The sequence below is a fragment of a genome, unplaced genomic scaffold, assembly GCF_019419815.1.
Source record: "Pyrus x bretschneideri cultivar Hongxiangsu unplaced genomic scaffold, Pyrus_bretschneideri_v1 Contig47, whole genome shotgun sequence".
Taxonomy (NCBI): Eukaryota; Viridiplantae; Streptophyta; class Magnoliopsida; order Rosales; family Rosaceae; genus Pyrus; species Pyrus x bretschneideri.
Window position 1 is genome coordinate 113,908 of NW_025999784.1, and position 22,843 is coordinate 136,750.

A 22,843-nucleotide genomic window follows, 5' to 3' on the forward strand; every position below is an offset into this window, starting at 1 on the left:
AACTCAGTCGAAGTTGGCGTTCTAGGCCCTTACGCCCAATGTAAGCCATTTCCTCTAGTTCAATCCCTTTCTAATCAAGTTGTTGATTTGACTGCTGCTAGAGGATAACTTTTCATCTTGCAACCCGGGCTTTTATTCCTCTGCAACTACTAAATTGCCATTAGAAGGAAAAAAAAAAAAAAATACCTTCTTTGCCGCCCATTATGCCACGCCATAAAGCACTTTTGAAACCTTGGGCTGCACACTGTTCATTTCCAACAAAATGACATACCCATCAAGATATCAGTTAAAATCCAGTGAGTTGGGCCTTGAACAAGCCGGACACATGTTTTCAGTCCAAACACTTTCTTTTTCTCTATTTCTTTTAGTCCAAGTCCATTAGAAAGGTTCAAGTCAGTCCGATCAAAAGTCCCATGAAATTGAGTAGGAATTGCATGTTTCCATGCCTAAAGAGATATTTTTGAAGCCTGTACACCAAGTGTTGGAGAATCCTAGTCCACAAAAAGAGGTGTAGGCCATGCATTCGCATTTCCCAATGCCCTCTGTCGCATTATAAATAAACTCTTCAAGTAGAGCTACGATAGTACACAACCCACGACTTCAACCCTGTCACGATTCTAGTGTGACAAGTACCAAAACTGTCTCTCACTCAGGACATGGCATCCCCTCCTACTTCTTTGGTGTTCACAGTGCGGAGGCGCCAACCGGAACTGGTAGCGCCGGCGAAGGCCACGCCCTATGAGTTTCGACAACTTTCTGATATCGATGACCAAGAAGGTCTTCGGTTTCAGATCCCTGTGCTACAGTTTTATCGGTACGATCTCTCTATGCAAGGGAGGGACCCCGTACATGTCATTAGAGAGGCAATTGCACAAACTCTAGTGTTTTACTACCCTTTTGCAGGTAGGCTCAAGGAAGGGCCTAACCGGAAGCTTGCAGTAGAATGCACGGCTGAGGGTATCATGTTCATCGAGGCTGACGCTGACATTACCCTAGAGCACTTTGGTGACAACCTTCACCCGCCGTTTCCCTGCTTGGAAGAGCTTCTTTATAATGTTCCTGGTTCCGACGGGGTTCTTAATTGCCCACTCTTACTAATTCAAGTACGTTTACGTATATACTTTATAAAAAGTTAAGGAATCAAAATTTCATCACTATCTTTTTCATCTCATGTGAGTGACACAGTTTAGCTTTTTTCTTTTAATATTTTGCAGTAACATAATAGTTTAGAAAAATTTGATATAAGTTCATTTTTTTAGTCAATATTAGAATTAGTTCAATTTATTAAAATAAATCCAATTCCTTAAGATTAAGATTATTTTTTTAACGATAATTATTTCTGTAATGATAAAATTTACTATAAAAATTAAATTTCTTCCTAGTTATATATTTAATTATTTTTTCATCTTTTTTTTTTTTTTTTCCTGTTCTTATTCTTGCTCTAAACCCCGTTCGTGGATTTTAATTTTTAATTTTTATAATCAACCTGTATCACATATTAATATGCATTACTTGTCGGTATATTATGTTTTTGTGCCTTTTAATTAGGTTTTGTTTCTTGCTAATATACATTCATGTATTATTTGAGTTAGGTCATATGTTATGCAGATGGATTTATGTTAGTATATTAATTTTTTTGTTAGAAGTTATTATGTAGATTTATTAAAATTAGAAGATGCATTAAATTTAAATGCCCCTAATAGTTTTCTACGGTTCAAGTTATTTTTCTATGATCCGAATTATTCTGTTTTTAGAGTAATGTGTTATTTGGTTTCCGAACTATCGAGTGGAAATTATGTTCAAATGATTTTCTTGGAAAAATATGTTTGTAAACTCATTAAGAATAGTCATCTTCATCCTTATTATTAAATATAAAATTATTATACCTAATTTTTCATTAATTTAATCCACAAGACTTGCACTTTAAAGGATAGTTTGACAATTTTAATGAGTTTAATTTTTTTTTTCCCCAAAAAGAGAAATTTAACACTTAATTTTCACTCTATATTAATTAAGGGACCAAATCAATAATTTACTCTCTTTCCTATTACTTCAGCCAAAAAAAAAAAAAAAAAACTAATGTTTATATTACCTTAATTTTGACACCTTCAGTTTTTTACTGCAAGTTGGTTAGTTTGTAAATATTTCTTATCCAAAAACAATAAAAGGTACAAATAGATTCATGCAAATTAGATATCGACTTAATTGTCTTCTGGCATAACAAGTTGATTAGGTAGGTTTGACTTTACGTAAATTTATATGATTACGCAAGTTTAACTTTAAAAATGTCCCCAAAAAAAAAAAAAAAAAAGTACTTCGAATAATATTTAGGCTTATTTTTAATACACGCATTGGAACTTGATTTTAATTTTATTTTACTCTTTGTAATTCAAAATCACCACTTTACTTCCTAAAACTTAAAGTTTGCTTCACTTTGCCCCTTGAAACTTAACTTTAATCTTATTTTACCCTCTTGAAACTTGAAAGTCATCTTAAAAAAATTCAAAATTTGCTTGACATTGCCTTACATCTGTTAATTTCTTCTATGGGTTCGATTTGGGTGCACTAGGCTAATGAATTTTTACTTTAAAACATCTCCAAATGAGATATCAAAATCCTAAGTGGAATGCTATTGTGCATATTTGACATCAAAAGTCTTTCCAACTGAAGTCTTATTTGTTGACTAGATTTGAAGGCTTTGTCATTAGGAGTCAAATTTATTTTTAATTAATTATAATAGTGGGTCTTTTATTCTACTAACATTTCAACTAATACAAATTTTGTCTTAACATTTTTTTTTAATAATTACAACCATTTAAAAATCTATTTTAATAAGAAAAATAACATTTGACAATTCAATTGGAGAAGTAGAAAATTTGACATAAAACTTTAGATTGCCACATCACCCATCAATTATAATTTGATATTCCTTTAAAGATGGGCTTAATATCAGTATTGCTTTTCATTGTAGTGGTAGTGGAATAATATTTAAGCATCCATCTCTCTTTTTTCAACGTTGTCATCTATCATGCATCCATTATTGAAAAATCTTGATGGTTTATTGAGAAAGTTTCAAAGTTGCAATCTATCATTCACGATGAAAATCTATGGAGAAATTTTAAGTGTCAATGTTCATCACATGCATATGATTCTTTCGACAATGGTATAGGTACTAGTTTAATGTAAGCTCCAAAAGAAGGATAGAGATCTTCTCCAGATCTCTTCCTTTAAAGCCCAAGGATTAAGTGATCCAGGTTGAAATTTGATCCAACGGCTAAAATTATTATAACTTTTAAAGAGCTTCCTATTTTTATCAGTTGGATCAAATTTTAAGGGTCCAGATCACTTGATCCTTAGGCTTGGGTGGAAGAGATCCGGAGAGGATCTCTTTCCCCAAAGGAAAAGGATCCAGAGGATCCTTTTCTTGGGAATCCTGGAGATCTTAGGATTGTGACCGTTTATTATACATTGTGCAAGCAGAAATTATTTTAAAATTAAATATAAATAGTACCTAACGAAAACTGATTACACAATTTACAATTAACGATCACGATTACAAATTTTTAAAATCTTTAGAAAAAGAATCCAACGAGCCTTTTGCTTTCCCAAAAGAGTATCTTGACTTTCTAAACAAACAAGTACTTAGAATAATATTATTTAAGTTATCATCGATGAGAATTTGAATACAGACAAGTGACATTAATGTTGATTACATGTTCATGTTTATATCAGCTATCAAGTGACATTATCGACTTTTTTCATGGGACCTGGCTTATCTGTTCTCTCAGTTCTTATATACTCCAATCTATTTCGTGATTACGGTTAAATTATATCAATATTTTATATTATTATTATTTTTTATCTTATTATCTGTATAAAAAAATCAATATAGAAGGTTGACGTGGCTTAACAGTGATCCCATAAAATAGAAAGAGATGAGAATGTATAGGAACTAGTAGGGCAGAGAAGCCTCCCATCCCCTCTTATTTGTGCGGTTACGGTTAAGTCACATCAACATTTTATATCACTATTATTTTTTATCTTATTATCTCTATAAAAAAATTAATATAAAATATTAATATGGCTTAATCGTGACAACACAAAATAGAAAGGGATGTGAGTGTAAACTGGGAGGGCCGGGTCCTTTTCATGATAGTACATAAGGCTTGGCAACTCGGGACAATTATTGTGCTGTTTGTACAATAATTTGTTTGCAATGTATCCTTCAACTAAACATATTCGTCGTAATTCATAAACAGGTGACGCGCCTCCAGTGCGGTGGTTTCGTCTTCGCCCTCCGTCTTAACCACACCATGAGCGACGCGGCGGGGCTCGTCCAATTCATGACTGCCGTAGCAGAGATAGCTCGCGGCGCAACTTTCCCTACCGTCCAGCCCGTGTGGCAGCGGGAGCTGCTCAATGCGCGTGACCCACCCCGCGTGACATGCACGCACCGCGAGTACGAAGAAGTGGAAGACACCTATGGCACCATTATCCCACTTGATGACATGGTCCACCGGTCCTTTTTCTTCCGCCCCACCGAGGTGTCCGCCATCCGAAGATTTGTCCCGCAGTACCTCAGCAAGTGCTCCACGTTCGAGGTCCTCACGGCCTGCCTCTGGCGCTGCCGTACCATCGCGCTCCAGAGAGACCCAAATGAGGAGGTGCGCGTGTTGTGCATTGTGAACGCGCGGTCCAAGTTCAACCCTCCGTTGCCGGTGGGTTATTATGGCAACACGTTTGCATTCCCGGTGGCGGTGACGACGGCATGGAGGCTATGCAACAACCCATTGGGGTACGCGTTGGAGCTGGTGAGGAAGGCCAAGGCGCACGTGACGGAGGAATACATGCGGTCGTTGGCTGACCTCATGGTTATTAAGGGTAGGCCCCACTTCACGGTGGTGAATTCTTACCTTATGTCGGATGTGACCCGTGCTGGGTTCGGAGAGGTGGATTTTGGGTGGGGGAAAGCGGCTTATGGTGGGCCAGCGAAGGGCGGGGTCGGGGCAATACCTGGAGTGGCTAGCTTTTACATACCGTTTAGAGACAATATAGGGGAAGATGGGATTGTGGTTCCGGTTTGTTTACCGGCAGCGGCGATGGAGAGATTTATCAAGGAACTAGATGCCATGTTGAATGCGGATGAAGAACTGATTAGGGTTCATAGCTCTACTAAATATATTTTGTCTGCCCTATAAAATATGAATGTCATATACATGCATGTATTTCTTTGCTTTTATTTTCCCTAATTAGTTTCTTTTCTACTGTAATATGGACGCCTCCTTAATAATAGGGATGTTTTTGGTATGAATATATTCGAAAGTTCCTTGAATTCCTTCTGTGGGACTTGTAGGTTGAAGAACGTCGTTGGTAACTTTTCGTAGAAAAGAAGTATATAATTATTCTTTTTGTTAACAGATTAAATGTGTAAAAGGGGAGGACGAGACCTTGTCATATCAAGAGCTCCCTCTCCCTCATTTTAGGGAAAGCTATTCGTGGCGTTACCTTTTGAACTTGTAATTTGTTGCCAATTTCTCTTCTTTGAAATTTTTATAATTAGTCAATTTCTCTCTTATCTTAAGCTTTTATATTTATTTTCCATCTGACATTCAGTTATTTTATCACGTGTTATCCACGTGTAGAACATACAAAGAGAATATTTTTGCTCGGCACACTTAAATAATGGTGATGCTCATTACCCAATTTATCACCGTTGGAAGAGTTTAAATTCGAGATCTGCTTAACGGGTAAACACAAATCTTAAGTTTAAACTCATCTAATAGTAATAAGTAGGTGGTAAGCATTGCACACCACTTGAGGGTGATGAGAAAAAGTACACCCACATACAACAGGTAAAAAAGTTCTATTTGCCCTACACTAGGTCAAATTCTGCTCATGAAAGGTTATCAAAAAGCTGTTAGGAAAGGAGAATCAGATTTGGATTCAACCCCACAAAAGATGTTTCCAATCCATAACCCAAGCCTCATATGTAATCACAAACTCCTTCCCCCCTAACATGTAATGAAATGCAATGTGTTCATATTTAGAAGCATCATATACCAATCATATGCCAATAGTTCATTAACCATAAATCATCACAACGATATTGATCAAGGATATCAAATTCAAGACTCGCAGTATTTGTGTGACATCCCACATCATCCAGAGGAGTGATCCTTATATGTATATCTCATCCCTACTTAGCACGAGGCCTTTTGGGAGCTTACTGGCTTCGGGTTCCGTAGGAACTCCGAAGTTAAGCGAGAAGGGGGCTAGAGCAATCCCATGATGGGTGACCCACTGGGAAGTTGCTCGTGAGTTCCCAAAAACAAAACCGGAGGGAATGGTAAGCCCAAAGCGGACAATATTGTGCTATGGTGGTGGAGCGAGTGGTCCCCCCGGACCGGTATGTGACAATTTGTGTAAGTATATCACTCAATCAATAATAGAAACAGAAACATATAAACCTTATCAATACAAGTAAATGATTAGATATAAGTAAATGATTAACTTATAGAGTCCTATTCAAATATTAATCCCTAAATCCCCTATCTCAACTCCAAGCAAGCTAATATTTCTTTCCTTAGTTTTTCTCGTGCTCTTAGGCACCCTCAAGTCTATAGATGAATGTCGGAGTAAAAAGAAATGACAAATAAAGCAAATTTAGAATACTATAATATAAAATCACTGTTCATCATCCCTACCAAAGAGACTGCAGAAAAACTGATATGTTTTCCAGTTTTGCGGACAGAATATCTATGAACAACTTTTTTGACTAGTCAAAACTCAACGAAAATGTATGAATTTATAATTGGAAATGTTGAAGAATAATCTTTCCAACGATATAAAATTTGTTAAAATTTGAAATATGGAGGGAGAGAAATCACGAGTTGAAATAGCAAGTATTTGCAGAAAAATCTGCACCAGAGTTTTACACAGGTTCAAAGGGACCTTTTTGAGCATGGTTTTAAACCATCAAATATAAATGAAAATTTGTGTAAATACTCGATTTAAAGCTTATGCCCCCTCTTCAATCAAGCTTTTTAATGTAAGAAAACAAGGAAGAAAGAAGGGACTACGAAACTGACAGTATTGAAATCTGCACCAAGAAAATTATGAACACTGTTGCAACTTAAATTCTTTTGCTTTTCAGAGCTTGAAAAAGGACGATAGGAACATGAAATAGATACTCAAGGGTTTTTCTTCAGATCAAAATAAAGAATACAAACATGATAAATCAAACTGAAAAGAATATGACACCCAAAAGGAAAGATCTTACCCTTAAGCCAAACTTAAACCTCTTTCTTTCTACTTCAGAATTCTCACTCAAATTCTCTCCATTTGTAAAATAACTGAACAAAAACTTTCTATGAAAATTCCTACTCAAAGTCCAGCTATTTATTGGGAAATGTATCATTATTGGAACCTGAACCTAGACCTCCACCACCTGCTTTATAGCTGCGATTAGTTAGCTGCCCCATTCAGCATCCAAAAGTTCACACAACTGCCAACTGCAGCCATAGACTCCACAGCCCTAGCTCCTCCCACCCCCTGCTTAAGATTTTCGCCGTTTTCTAAAAACCGTCCGCCTCCTAGTTAGATAGTCTTCAATAATCAGTATGCTAGAATGTCACTAAGCATACAGTAAAAGGTAATTACAAAATGAATAAGGAAAGGAAATGATAAGAAGAAACAATTTCTTTTTGTTGGTTCTTAAGTTTAGCTAGAAAGTGGCTTCTAGATATCTCTCTTTTGTTTGGGCTGAAAAAAAAAGAAGAAAACAATAATAATCTAATTTAATAAAATTGGGCTGAAATTACGTTACTATTTGAGATATATAAAAAATACAAATGTAATGAATTAAAATTCTAGGTCTTCACAGAGATCATGCACACACACCATATCAAAGTGTACGATTTATGTCGTGTTTATCGGTGGGGAGTCTTTGTTGACTTTTGTATTTTAGGTAGGATTCCTAATTGTTATGTAATTCCGTGTATTCTCATGTAATCACTTGTAATTAGTTCTCTTTCCATTTATGTTAGGGTTGTATACCTTAAATACCTCTTATTGAGAAGAATATATCACAATCCAAAGTATTCTCTTTTTGACACCAGAGACAGGTTGGAAAAAAAAGAAGAAAAAACCCTAGCTAGATAGCACTGTTGCGGCTTAGCCGTGTTTGGTTCGCCTTCCTTGATTAGCAAGTGATTATCATCGTTGTTATCCCTCGATTAGCGAGCGACTGTTGTCGTTGCTACCCTCTTTGAATTTGAAACGAACAGTGAGCGACGCCGTCTTTGCTGACCCGAATCTATTGAATCGATTCACTCCGTTATGTGACGAACTAGACCTGCTGCCCTATATCATTGCAGCCCAACCTGAACCACAACCCCACCGCAACTGCTGTCCCATTGTGCCTAGAATCCCCGAACTCAGTACGAATTTGTTGTCCCATCGTGCCTAGAATCCCCACATCAAACCATCTTGCCTGATTGACTTCTGTCAACCGCAAAGAACCCATCATCACCGCTGCTACAACTCGCTTTGAACACTGTTGCTATTATCCTAGCTGTCTTCTTCGTGTGAAGGCTTGAATTACCCACACCACCGCTGCTGTTTGAAGAAAGGAAAAGAAAAAAAAAAGAAAAAAGAAAGGAATCAAAAGTCCACGGGAGAGAAAAGAATTGGCTGATTATTATGCAATTTTTTCCTTCTTTGGCCATCATGATTGCAGCTGAGCTTGGGCGTGGTTTATTTGGGCTTGGGCTTTATTAATTAGCTATCCATGTTGCACCCAGAGCAATGGTAGGCCGAACTTGTGGGACCAATCGTGACCGGTTCAAGTCGCGTGCATTGGTTGTCGAAGCTAAGTAGATTCTGACCATATAGGTAATGATGGTAAGGCCTTAAAAGTTTCTGCATCTGTTATGAATAGTACATGGACAATTGATTCTAGTGCTACTGAACATATGACTGGTGATTCTAGATAGGTACAAACCTTAAAATCATAAACCAATACTATAGTTAGTGTTGCCAATGGTAATGTTGTCCCCATTATTGGGGAAGGCGATGTCTCCATCTCTAATACCCTGAATCTTGACTTTGTACTTGTTGTTCCTTCCCTTGACTATAATTTATTATCTATTGCTCATATAAGTATCACCCTACATTGCCTTGTTATTTTTTGGCATTCCTTTTGTGTTTTTAAGGACATTCGAACTCGCAAGATGATTGGTTATGGTATTAGGAGGGGAAAGCTTTATTACTTGGAGCTGACTACGAACAATTCTCGAAATTTGACTCAAGCTCTTGCTGTGGAAGGATCTGATGGGGAGAGGGATAATGCTTTGGAGGTTTGGTTGTGGCATCGTCGACTTGGACATGCTTCTTTCGGCTATGTACGAAGGTTGTTTCCTAGCCTATTTGTTAAGCATGACGTTTCTAGCTTTAAATGTGGTGTTTGTGAAATGGCTAAAAGTCATTGTACTTCATTTTCGTCCAGTATGAATAAAAGTTTAGTTCCATTTATGATAAATCATTCTGATGTTTGGGGGCCATCTACAACTGCTATGTTTGGTGGTGTTCATTTGTTTGTTACTTTTATTGACGCTTGCACACGTATGACTTGGGTCTGTTTGATGAAGTCCAAAAGTGAAGTTCATTCTTTGTTTCAGCAGTTTTATAAAATGGTACAAGTACAATATAAGTCACACATACAGGTTCTCATGAGTGATAATGGCGGTGAATATGTTAACTTTGACCTTCATGCCATTCTTGATTATCATAACATTGTTCATCAAACCACATGCCCATATACTCCACAACAAAATAGGGTTGCAGAACACAAGAATTGTCAGCTTTTGAAGGTTGTTCGTGCTTCTTTGCTTGAGGCTCATCTCCCGTTATCCTACTGGGGAGAAGCCCTCACCTCAGCTGCATATCTCATTAATCGTGTTCCATCCTGATCCGTTGATTTTCAAACACCACTTCAGGCTCTCTCTTCACATATTGATGCTCTTGCGGTCTCCAATCTTCCACCTCATGTGTTTGGTTGTGTGGCCTTCATTCATCTCCATAAATAGCAGATGAGTAAGCTTGAACCTCGGGCCTTACGGTGTGTGTTTATGGGGTATGTCTCAAATAAAAAAGGATATCATTGTTATCACCCTTTGATGAAAAAGTTGTTTGTCACTATGGATGTTGCCTTTCATGAGAATGATATGTACTTTGCCAATCCTGAGTCTTCACTTAAGGGGGAAAATCAAACAGAATTTCAAACTCTTGATTATACTATTCTGGAGACAAATAATGTGAATGTTTTGGATTTAAGTGGTGATGTCTTGGAAATAAGTGGTGATCATTCACAAGAAAATAATAATGTGAATGAATTGGAAGTAAGTGGTAATGTCTTGGAGACAAGTGGTGATCATTCACATGGACACAATGTTGAAAACTTTGAAAGTAATGAGTTGACTGCACCAGATAACTCACAGCTTTTCTCTTTGCTTGATAGCTCACTGCCAGTTTCCTCACTAGCAGACAACCCTGTGTTGCCAACTACCTCACAATTGATCTCGCCGTCCTTGAACCCCAATAACCATAATCAATCACCTTCGATCCCGAATGCACCACTGCCATGTTGCTTCCTGACTGTGTAAACCGAGGTATTCCTAAACTGACTTATGAAGCTAACCCTAAATGGAAAACTAGGTATCCAATGAATAAGCCCAACCCTGAAATCCATTGTGTTATACCCATTAACTAATTATGTGTTTACTAGTCAACTGGCAAAATCAAAAAAGTCATTTGTGTATCAATTATCTACTGTATCTATTCCTAACAGTGTGCATGAGGCTTTACTTGATCCATGTTGGCAAGCAGCAATGAATGAAGAGTTGAAGTCTTTGAAGAAGAATGCTACCTGGGAGATCACAGACTTGCTAGCTGATAAGAAACCTGTTGAACAACAAAATAACTGAAGATGAATGAAAGTAAAGCTGCACGTCAATACCAAAGAGATAAAAAAAATCCCACCGTTTTGTACGAAGACATCAGGCAAGCTTCCAAAGCAAAGAGTCACCACCAAAAGACACCTGCAACAAATCAAGAATAAAAAATGAAGTTGTGGAATATTCATTCAAATCCAAACAAAATGGAAAAAAGTGGATGAAGCCTTACTGACCGTTCTATTCTTCTCTTCAAAGAAAATAACGAACAGCAAAAGAATGGTGCGGGAGAAGCTTGTGCGGAAGAACTGATCAAAATGAATTCGAAAAGGGTTTGGAAGAATGCTATTTATCTAAAACTACCAAAATAGGGGAATTTGAATTCCTTCTCTGTTAGTCACCTAGCATGAGATAAACCCCTAAATTAAAAAAGAGTTTTGCAGCAAACTTCTCAAAAGAAAATAGGAATGCTGCCGCCCACGTGAAGTCCTGCTTAGACTTGGAAATCCAAGTCTACAAGGAGAAGAAACGGGATCCAAAAATAAAAAATAAAAAAAAGGGTGAAAAGAAAATATGCATTTCTTCCAACAGAAGGGGGAAAAGTAACGTGGAACAAGGGCTTCCTATTTTTTTCTGCAAGACGTGGAAGATTGCACAGTTAGCGGGAGAGGTTAAGAGAAAGTGGCGGAAGACATGGCCTCCATCTCGCCCACGTAAAAAAAAAAAAAAAAACTACTCTAGAGTCCTTCTAGGATGTCTATAAATAGGCATCAGCTACAGTAAGAAAGGGGGAGAAAAAAAAATAGGAGGGTACTCTGCAGAAATTGAGATAGAAATTGAGAGAGGAAAGAAGAAACGAAGTACTGCCGGAAGAGAAAACAAAGTAATTCCCTTACCTGTGATTCCGAACCAAGTCTTTCAAGGAAGGAGAGCAAACTACAAGCAACAATCAGAAGGTACAAAACCTATGTTTCTTGTCTCTTCATTTTCTCTCTAGTAAATTTATTTTGCAGGCAAGTGTCGTCTTGAGTAAACTTTGGCTAGCAACACAAACCTATACGCTAGCAACCGCCGACGTTAGACAGAAGCCCAAATGGGATCAACAGCCACCGCTGCCACGTTGTCGACACCTTCGACTTCTCTACAATCTTTTGCCAAGATCCTAGTACCAGCAGCGGCATCAACAAAGAAAAGCATTACTGTCGCTGCGCCTTCGCCGTCATCAACACCATGCAACCTGTGATGCCCAACAGAGTTTCTTTCCAAGACATGGCGATGACTCTAGCACTACCCTACCGCTGCACCAACTCCTCTGAACCGCTACAACATGTCCAAGCTGCTCAAATGTGCCAGAAATATGGCACCAAAGCTGACGACGGCAGCGGCACCATTGTCGTCAAGCCCCTAGAGTTGCAGAGCCTCGAGGGCAGCCGTGGGATCCCATTAGGCAAGAGCCCAGAGACAAAAAATCACAACTTCATCATTGTGCGAATTTTCCGTCTTCGATCCACAAGCCCAGCGACGCAACATGCTCTATTTTCTCACCGACGGCATAAAAGAAGGTGGTCATGAACAAAGTCCTCCGCCGTGAGAACAACAACTGCAGTGGTTGCCGAAGTTGAAATGGTTGCTGCTGCTCCGTTTTAGGAGCTCATTTTGAAGAATTTGGCGGTTACTGCTGCTCCGTTTTAAGAGCTCATTTCGAAGAATTTGGCGGTTACTGCTGCTCCGTTTTAGGAGCTCATTGGGAAACTTCGAATCAAGAGGAATACGACTCAAAGAATTTGTCACAAAGTCGGAGAAAGAAGTCACACCAAAAAGAAGGACGCTTCCAGCAAAGAAAAAAACCCCGTCGCAGCCGTCGTCTTGGAGTTAAGAAGAAGAGGGATTGCTGACAATAAAGAAGAAGAAGAAGCAAAGTCCACCTAAACTGGTCCCTCTATTCCGTATAGAAGAAGACCATTGGTTACTGAAGTAGGAGAACGCGCATCTGTGGATCCAGATGTCGACAGAGAAGAAAATTACTTGCAGAAATTACAAAAGGGTTCTCGTTCGAACCAAAGTCTCATGTCGGCGCCGCTGCTGTCCATGTTTCACGGCCAAAAACTCCCTGCCATGATGCCTTCTTGAATTGCTAAGAGTGGTCTAGATCACTCGGATGAAACTCGAATCCAAAATCAATCCTGCAATTCATTCCTGTAAGAGGTGCTCTCTGCCGTTTCGCCGAGCCATTACTGATCCAGCACGGAAGCCAATGAAGACCCGGTCGCCATAAACGAAGCAGTCCAAAAATGGCAGCAGCAAGAAGTTTTCTATCTGTCTAAATGTGAAGAGAACAAGAGTACCCATGAACTCTATTCACCACCGTCGACATCAAAACCTAGAGAAACATCAAAATCTCGGTTTAACATATTGATCGTGGTTATCCTCAAAAGCCCTTGGTGTTCTTCCTTGCGACAGAAACCCCGAAGAAAGCCCAGCCAAAGAAGAATGGGCGTTGCTTGTTGCTGACAAAGTTTCTTTCAAATTCTGTCTAAATTAGGAATTGGAAGAAATGATCTCCAACAAGCAAATAAAAAGGTGAAGATGTGAAGTTTGTCGTGACTCTAATTAAAGTCTGGTTTGATCCTACTTAAACAAATCCAAACAGGAAGCTGTATCTTGAATTAATTCAAGGGCATGATTGAATTAGTTCATGGACAAAGAGAGCTTGTTTTAAAATAAAAAAAGCTCAGAACATGGTGATTTCCAAATGAGCAGCTCACCGTTAAATGTTGGTTCAAAGTTTAATCAAAAGCATCGAGACAAAAGCCACAAGCCAAAAGCAAAGGAAGGGAAAGAATTTAAAACTTAAAAGGAAAGACAAGTAAAAAAAAATGTCTTTTTCACAGTAGAAAAAGGGGGCCAACTTTCATGCTTTCAAAAACCTATTCCAAATAGGATTGAATTCCTACGAAATCTATTGGAGAAGAAAGCTGCAAAGGAAGAGGAAAAATAAATACCTCTTACGCGAGTTTATCACAAGTATGACCTCCATCAAGTTAAAATTAAACATGGGGCAAGAAATAGTACCAAGCCAAAGTCAAATGCCAAAACTAAATATTAGTGGGTTTATTACAAATATACCCATTAATTTCATTTGACAAATGAAGTGGTACAAAACCACGAAAGCTCTTCAATAGTTATCCAACCATCAAGTTTTCTCATATAGCACAAAGCCGTTCAAATGGCACGAAGCCACATCAAATTTCAAATGGCATGAAGCTGCATCAAATCCAAAAGACACGAAGCAGTATCAAATGTCAAATGGCACGAAACTGCGTAACGCTCTAATGGCTCAAAGTCCTTGCCTGTACGAGCTAAAACTACACAAGGCATCAAAAGCTCCAATGGCTCAAAGTCCTCGCTTGCACAAACTCAAACTACACAAAGCATTAAACCCCAACAAATACGTCATGAACTACGAGTGACTTGGTCCCTCAACGAAGCTACGTAGGCAATCTAGGGCTCGATCTAGGTGCAGTTGCAAAATTAAATAAACACCCAAATCCCCAAATTATGATTTATTTAAATTAGAATCAAAGGGTATTCCTTTCCCAAAAGAAGGGTTGTAATTAATAGGCGCGTAGCCTAGAATGGGCCAAACTCGAATTAATAAAACCCTCTTCGGAAAAATGAACGAGGGTGAAATTGTGCCGAATGAATTATTTGTTTACATATTGTGTACAATTTTTGCTCAACAAAACCTATAGGATGTAAATGGGTTTATACTGTGAAGTATAAAGATGATGGGACGATGGATCGTTTGAAGGCAAGACTGGTAGCAAAAGGATACACTCAAAAATATGGAATTGACTATACAGATACATTTGCTCATGTGGCCAAGATTAACACAATTCGTGTTTTGTTGTCCTTGGCTACAAATCTTGATTGGCCTTTACAGCAATTCGATGTGAAGAATGCCTTCTTGCATGGACATTTGAAAGAAGAGATTTATATGGATCTTCCACCTAGATATAATGCTCTAGATAAATACAAAAGAAAGGTGTGCATGTTGAATAAATCCTTATATAGCTTGAAGCAGTCCCCTTGAGCATGGTTTGGAAGATTCACAAAATCTATGAGAGCATTTGGTTACAGACAAAGTAACTCTTGTCATACTTTGTTCCTGAAAAGACAGAATGGGAAGCTTACTGCACTTATTGTGTATGTAGACGATATGGTGGTAACAGGTAATGATCCAGAAGAATGTGCGGCCTTGCAAAGATACATGTCTTCAGAATTTGACATGAAGGACCTTGGATCCCTGAAATATTATTTAGGGATTGAGGTATCAAGAAGCAGTTCTAGAATTTTCTTGTCTCAGAGGAAGTATATTATTGATTTGTTGCACGAAACTGGCATGTCAACTTGTCAGCCAGTAGTTACACCATTAAAAGAAAAAAAAAATGGAAGGGAAAATAATTGAAGTACCGACGATAAGAATAGAAGATCAGTTGGCAGATATCCTCACAAAAGTTGTTTCAAGTCACAAGTTTTCAAGTTTCTTACACAAGTTGGGCATGAGCGACATATATGCACCAACTTAAGGGGGAGTGTTGACTTTTGTATTTTAGGTAGGATCCCTAATTGATATGTAATCTTGTGTATTCCCGTGTAATCACTTATAATTAGTTCTCTTTCCATTTATATTAGGGTTGCATACCCTTAAATACCTCTTATTGAGAAGAATATATCACAATTCAAAGCATTCTCTTCTGTCTTAAGTGGATTCTTACATCTATTTGTTTAATGTGATAATTGAGAATTGTATTTGTCGTTGGTTGTATGAAATTGGTTGTTATGTATATGCTGCAGGACCATTTGTGAATTTTAGAAGGTGGTAATTCACCGATTCTCATTAAATTAATTCTTTGTACAATACTACTATATGTAGCCATATGTTTACAGTCAATTCCTACTAACTAGCTACTAATTGACAGCTTATAATACAAGATAGGAATGTAATCAATTACAATATATTAATAATATTGGCAAGTATCTTGATGATGATCCTTAACTTTCTCAACATTCCCCCTCAAGTTGGTGAGTGAATGTTGTGAACTCCCAACTTGCCTAGCAAAGAATGAAATCTTTCCTTCCCAAGAGCTTTAGTGAACAAATCAGCAAGTTGTGAAATGGAAGGAACAAATCCCATCACAATTTTTCCTTCCGTAATCTTATCTCGAACAAAGTGACAATCAATCTCAATGTGCCTTGTTCGCTCGTGAAACACCGGATTTACCGCAATATGAAGAGCGGCTTGATTGTCACATAACAAGGTAGCCGGCCCTTGGTCTTGATTTTGAAGATCTCGAAAAAGGCTTTGGAGCCATACAAGCTCAAAACATGCTGCTGCCATGGATCTATATTCGGCTTTAGCAGAAGATAAGGATACAGTTTTCTGTCGTTTGCTTTTCCATGAAATAAGGCTATTCCAAGGAAAACACAATAACTAGTAATTGAACGCCGAGTGGTAGGACATCCTGCCCAATCGGAATCATAATATGCCTTTAACTTCAATGAATTTTGAGATGGAAACATCATGGTGTGCCTTTCAAATATTCTAAGATGCATAGAACAACTTCATAATGAGACTTTTGAGGTGATTGCATGAATCTACTCAATAAATGAACTGAATATGTAATATCCAGGTCGAGTTATAGTGAGATATATCAACCGACCAACCAATCTTCTGTACTTGGCTGGATCATCTAATGCATTCCCATCATCAGGGAGTAATTTTAGATTTTGTTCCATAGGAAAACTTGCAGGCCGTGATTCTAGAAAACCAACATCATTTAGATATCCAACAAATACTTTCTTTGTGAAATGAAAATACCTTGTTTCGATCGTGCCACCTCAATCCCCAAAAAATATTTCAAATTACTAAGATCTTTGATACGAAACTTGGTATTCAGAAAGGATTTAAGATCACCAATTGCTTTCAAGTCATTCCCCGTTATCATCAGTTGCTTTCAAGTCATTCCTCGTTATCAGTATGTCATCCACATAGATGAGAAGCACAGTAAATGACCTTCCTCTTCTTTTAGTGAAAAGTGAGTAGTCTGCTTTGGATTGAACATAACCAGCTGATCGAATAACTTGTGAAAACTTGAAAAACCATTGCCGAGAAGCTTGCTTCAACCCATAAAGCGACTTATTAAGGCGACACACCAAATTCTCCCCCTATCGCCGAAGACCGGGTGATGGAAGCATGTAGATTTCCTCCATGAGATCACCATGAAGGAATGTGTTATGGACATCAAGTTGATGAAGTGACCATGAGTGAGTAGCAGCAAGAGCAAGTAAGCAGTGGAAAGTGACAAGTTTGGCCGTGGGGGAAAAAGTATCGTGATAGTCAATACCTTCCAATTGGGTGTAACCTTTAGCAACCAACCGAGCTTTGTAATGCTCAATACTCCCATCAGATTTTCTTTTGATCTTATAAACCATCGACATCCAATTGTTACTTTCCCAGAAGGGAGAGGAGAAAGTGTCCAAGTGTCATTGGCCTGAAGCGTCTAGAGTTCCTTATCCATGGCCTTACGCCACTGGGGATGTTTGGCAGCTTCTATATAACTGTTAGGCTCCAAAACAGTAGACAATTATGCAATGAAAGATTAATACTTGGGAGAGAGCCCTTGATAGGACATGTAATTAGAAAGATGATACCTTGTACTAGGACCGGAAGACGAGGAATTGGCGGGGGGCAACGTAATAGTTGGGCAAACATAATCATGGAGCTTGGTTGACTGAACTCAGATGTGACTGGAATATCGCAAATGGGCAGGGGATGCAGCGGCAGGCTGGGCAGATGCTAGATACGGGTCCAGAGAGACAGCAGGCCCATCAGGAAGGGTTGGGACTTGGTCAAGCCCGTCAATGGCAGAGATGGGTATATGAGGGACTGGTGCTGGGCCAGGAGAAAGGCTCGGGTCGGCAATTTGGTGGTTTAATTAGGAAGAGATTGGGACTGTAGCAGGTGGAGAGAAGATTGGGCATGGTGGAAGGCCAATATTTGGGTCCGGGGTAACTGCTTAGGATTGGATTTTTGTGGAATGGGAAAATAGTCTCATGAAATGTGACATCTCGACTTGTAAAAATTTGTTTGGAATTAAGATCATATAATTTGTAAGCTTTTTGCCTGAAAGGATACCTAATGAAAACACATTTTTTAGCCCGAGCATTAAACTTATGTTGTGGGTGAAGATTAGTGGCATATGCTAAACACCCAAAAGTGCGTACATGGGTATATGAAGGAGGGTGACCAAATAATTTCTCATAAGGCGTAAGACCCAATAAGAGGGGGGGACCCGCAAAAGTGGATGTGAGGATGCATTCATCCCAAAAGTGCAAGGGAATATGTGATTGAAAATGCAAAGCACATGCGGTTTGAAGAATATGTCTATGCTTTCGCATCACAACCCCATTTTGTTGAGGGGTGGAAACACAAGAATGGACCTTCTTTCTTTGATTTTTAGCAAGCATTTTTGGAAAGTCACAATTCTATTCAGTTCGGTTTCGGAAAACTTGTTGTATGCCATGATCATTAAAGAAAGTATGCATAGAAACAAATTTGCCGCCATTGTCAGTTCTAATGGTTTTAATTTTGTGGTGAAATTGTGTTTCGGCATAGGCAATGAGATTTAAGCAAAGATTGAATGTCTAATTTATGACGTATGAGATAAACCCAAGTGCAATGAGTAAAATCATCAACACATCGTGGGGTAATTTGTAAGTGACTTAAGACTTAAGTTTGTTAGAAGCACGTAATATTTTTAATAAAAACTCAATTGCTACTGAAAAAGTATTTGAAATGATTTTCTTCCCAAAGATATTTTCATGTGATTTTCTAATCCAAGATACTTTAAGAACTTGTTGGGAATTGTTACTAGAAGAGTTAACAATTTTTGATGTTGCAGATCCTTCCAGAACACTTAATGACTCACTCCTTTTGGCTCAACTACATGCATAAAGTGCATGCGTAGCTAACTGTTGCTACAATTATGTGTATCGTCTACATAGATTTTTTTTTTCTCAGTGGAACCTATTTTGCTTCGAATAATCATGAACTGTCAAGTCCTCCTAATGCCTTGAGAATTCCAACATATGAGTTTCACAACGACAGTGGAGACCCCTCAGGACTAGTCTCCTTGGAACTCACCATTCCAACTCCTCTTGTCTACCACCATCACTTACAAATACATTTCTTGTTTGCTTACGCCTCCTAACCTCAGGAGAAGCCATCCACTTATTGGTCCCAATTTAAATGGGTTTGGGTCTTCTTCTGCAGTTACGACAGCATGCATTTCACTGAACCCCCGGTCGAAAGCCTCAACAATGTGTTTTTCCCCTTCAAAGTCTCTTTTGTGGTATCTACCTCTTGTACATACTTTTATTATCTTACTGTATAAAGCACATTTTCCTTAAAAAGAAGTATATAATCGCACATAGTATAACGTATGAGCTAATTAATAAAACGAATATAACGTACGAGCTAATTAATAAAACAAGCAATGTTCTTTTCACTTAAGACTATATTTATATCTCTTTATTTTCAGTTCAAATCTGTGTTGAAAGGTCATAAATTGTTTGGGCATTTTGATGGCACTACTGGGTGTCCGCAAAAGTTTGTAATAAATACTGAGAAAGGAATTACTTCTGAACTTACTGCTGAATATGTTGAATGGGAATCCATAGATATGGCGTTAATGAGTCTTTTACTAGCTACATTGTCTCATGAGGCTATTGAATATGTTCTTGGATGTTTGACTGCTTGTGAAGCTTGGTCGAATCTTGTGGATAGATTTGCTTCAGTGTCTAAAACTAAGGTGAATCATTTAAAAACTGAGTTGCACGCCATTCAAAAAAGAGGTGATCTGATTGATAAATATTTGATTAAAGAGTATAAGAGATCAGTTAACTGTTGTTGGAGAGTTTATTTCTAATAATGATGTGGTAATTACTGGTTTAGCTGGTTTGCCAAAGGAGTACGCAACTATTCGAACTGTGATATTAGCCAGAGAATCATCCATTTATGTGAAAGAATTTAGGGCCTTGTTGCTTGGAGCTAAAAAAAGAGATTGAAGGAGATACAAGTGTTGGGTCTCAAAGTCTTTTTGCCTTGTATGTTCAGGGTTCTCAATCAACTCAGGGAAATTCATTTGCTCAGGGAAATTCACTTGTTTCAGGATCTAATCTTGTATGTCATAGTCATTTACCTGCAACCACTGGTGGTGTTATAACTCCAAATCTATACCCATATTCTGCTGAGCCATATGTTTTTCCCCAGCAATATTCATAGCCACATCCACAATCATTTGTCTTGCCACAGCAGTATCCACATCAATCTAATATGCCTTAACTTTCCATGTCTCCGCAACTTCTTGGTCCAGTTTATCCTCAAGTTCCCTATGGTTTTGGGTTTATAGGTAATGCATCAAATTTTGGTCCAAGACCTCCTTTTACACAGAAGCCTTTTGATGGTTTAAATTACAAGGGCAATAATAATTACAAGACAAATGGTGGATTCAAGGGCAAGGGTTACAACCCAGGTAACTCTTCTGGTTTTTGTTATGGCAATTCAAGGTCAAATGGTTCATATGTGTGGAATGGAAACACAGAGAGCAGATCAACTACAATGATTGAATGTCAAATCTGCAATAAGAGAGGGCATACTGCAGTCAATTATTTTCACAGAAATGCTACTACACCAAATACTGGGTTTCAAATGGAGTGTCAGATTTGTGGGAGAAGAGGTCATTCAGCTCTTGACAGCTATCACTGTGGGAATTATGTTTTTCAAGGCCAACAACCATCTGCCAACTTAACAGCTATGGCAGCAAAATAGACAGAACATTATATTCCTTAAGATGCATGGATTGTTGATACTGGTGTATCTTACCATATCACTGCTGATGTTACAACATTGAATCAAGTTACACCATACCAAGGTTCTAATAAAATCACAGTTGGAAATGGAACAGGTATGAATATTGGTGAAACAACCATTAAAACCAATACTCATGATCTTATTCTTAACCATGTTTTACATGTTCCAAAGATTGCTAAAAGTCTGTTATCTGTACAACAATTGTGTGCTGACAATCACAGATGGTTTTTTGTGATGAAAATGAAATTTTTGTGCAGGACAAGAAGACAAGGGACATCCTGTACAGAGGAAAGAGTAAAGCAAGACAATTGTTTCAAATCCCTGTGGTCAAGCATACAAAAGGAGTATAGTCTGTGGTTCAGGAGCCTTCAATTTTTCTTGGACAATTGGTCAAGTCAACTCTATGGCATCAATGGTTTGGTCATCCTACCAATAAGATATTGTCTAGCATGTTGAGACAATCCAGTAGATTAATAGATTTAGATAATCAACATAGTATGTGTACACATTGTATTAGAGGAAAAATGTCTAGACTTCTTTTTTCCGCTAGTACTGATAAATACTCTTCACCATTTGAAAAGGTGCACTCAGATATATAGGGACCTTATTCGGTAAAGATAGTAGAAGGGCATAGGTACTATGTAACATTTGTTGATCAATATACAAAGTATGTTTGGATTTTCCCAATGTATAACAAATTAGATGTGTATACGATTTTTGTGAAATTCTATAGCTTTATTTATACACAGTTTGGGGTTGCTCTTAAATATTTACAATCTAATGGAGGAGGAGAATACACTAGTCATTCTTTTAAAGCTTTTCTTGCTGAAAAAGGGATTGAACAGATGATTTCCTGTCCATACACACCCCAATAGACTGGGGTAGTTGAACGAAAACATAGGCATATAGTAGAAACTACCATTACTATTCTTCTTCAAGCTGGATTGTCTATTGAATTTTGGTATTATGCCTGTGCACATGCTGTGTTTTTAATTAACAGAATGCCTTATAGAGTGTTGTCCATGGATTCAGCTTACAAGAGATTATATGGTAAGGATCCAGAGTTGAAAACTTGAAAATGTTTAGATCAGCAATGTATCCTTGGTTAAGACCATATTCTGCACATAAGTTATAGTCGAGGTTTGAGCAATGTGTCTTCTTAGGTTACTCCATGGGATATAAAAGGGTAATTTGCTACAATGTTAAGACTAGGAAATGCATCATTTCAAGACATGTTGTTTTTTATGAAAGTGTGTTTCCTTATACATAATTGCATTCTAGAGTAACAATGAATGAAGTCACTCAGGATCAATCTCAGTGTAAAACTGTAGTGGTACCTATTCCAATACAACACAGAGTTACAGATCATAGAAATTCAGTTTATTCAGAGGGTAATATGGAGTCCCTTTCTAGTACTGATATTGTACATGAGTCATCATTATCTGCAACTTATTATGATACTCATATGTCAAGGTCTTCTTCAAACATGGGCAGTCATTTAGTGCAAGTTAAGACTGAAATGCAGGGATTTAAAACTCAACCATCAACAACAACTCTTTCCTCATCTCAACACACAGGTTCTTTACTTCCTGTCCTTGACTCTGCCCAACTTCAGGTAATTATTCCTTTGTCTCCACAACATATACAGTGTGCATCACAAACACAAGGCAATATTATTCAAACTAGACTCAAGACTGGTGCTATTCAAAGGAAAGACTACAAATCATTTCTAGCTGAATTACTTGAATTATCATCTCTTTAGTTTTTAGATGTTGCTCATGAGGATAACAATGATCATATATCATGTGGATTTTCTTTTTTGGCTGACATCCATGAAATAGATGAACGAAAGAACTTTAGAGCTGCATCATCTGTTGTGCAATGGTAAAAAGCCATGCAGGAGGAGTATTATGCTCTAAAGGCGCAGGGTACTTGGAAACTTGTTCCTCTTCCAAGTGAT

The 22,843-nt window shown here is 38.0% G+C and overlaps 1 protein-coding gene across 1 annotated transcript; it reads left to right on the top strand.

The window, feature by feature from the left end:
* The first annotated feature begins 571 nt into the window (after positions 1 to 571).
* Positions 572 to 5,332, top strand: LOC103963031 (benzyl alcohol O-benzoyltransferase-like). Its single transcript, XM_009375810.2, has 2 exons — positions 572 to 1,103; positions 4,260 to 5,332. Exons 1-2 carry the CDS (start codon positions 657 to 659, stop codon positions 5,196 to 5,198), a joined length of 1,386 nt encoding a protein of 461 aa, XP_009374085.2. The 5' UTR covers positions 572 to 656; the 3' UTR covers positions 5,199 to 5,332.
* The last annotated feature ends 17,511 nt before the right edge of the window (positions 5,333 to 22,843 follow it).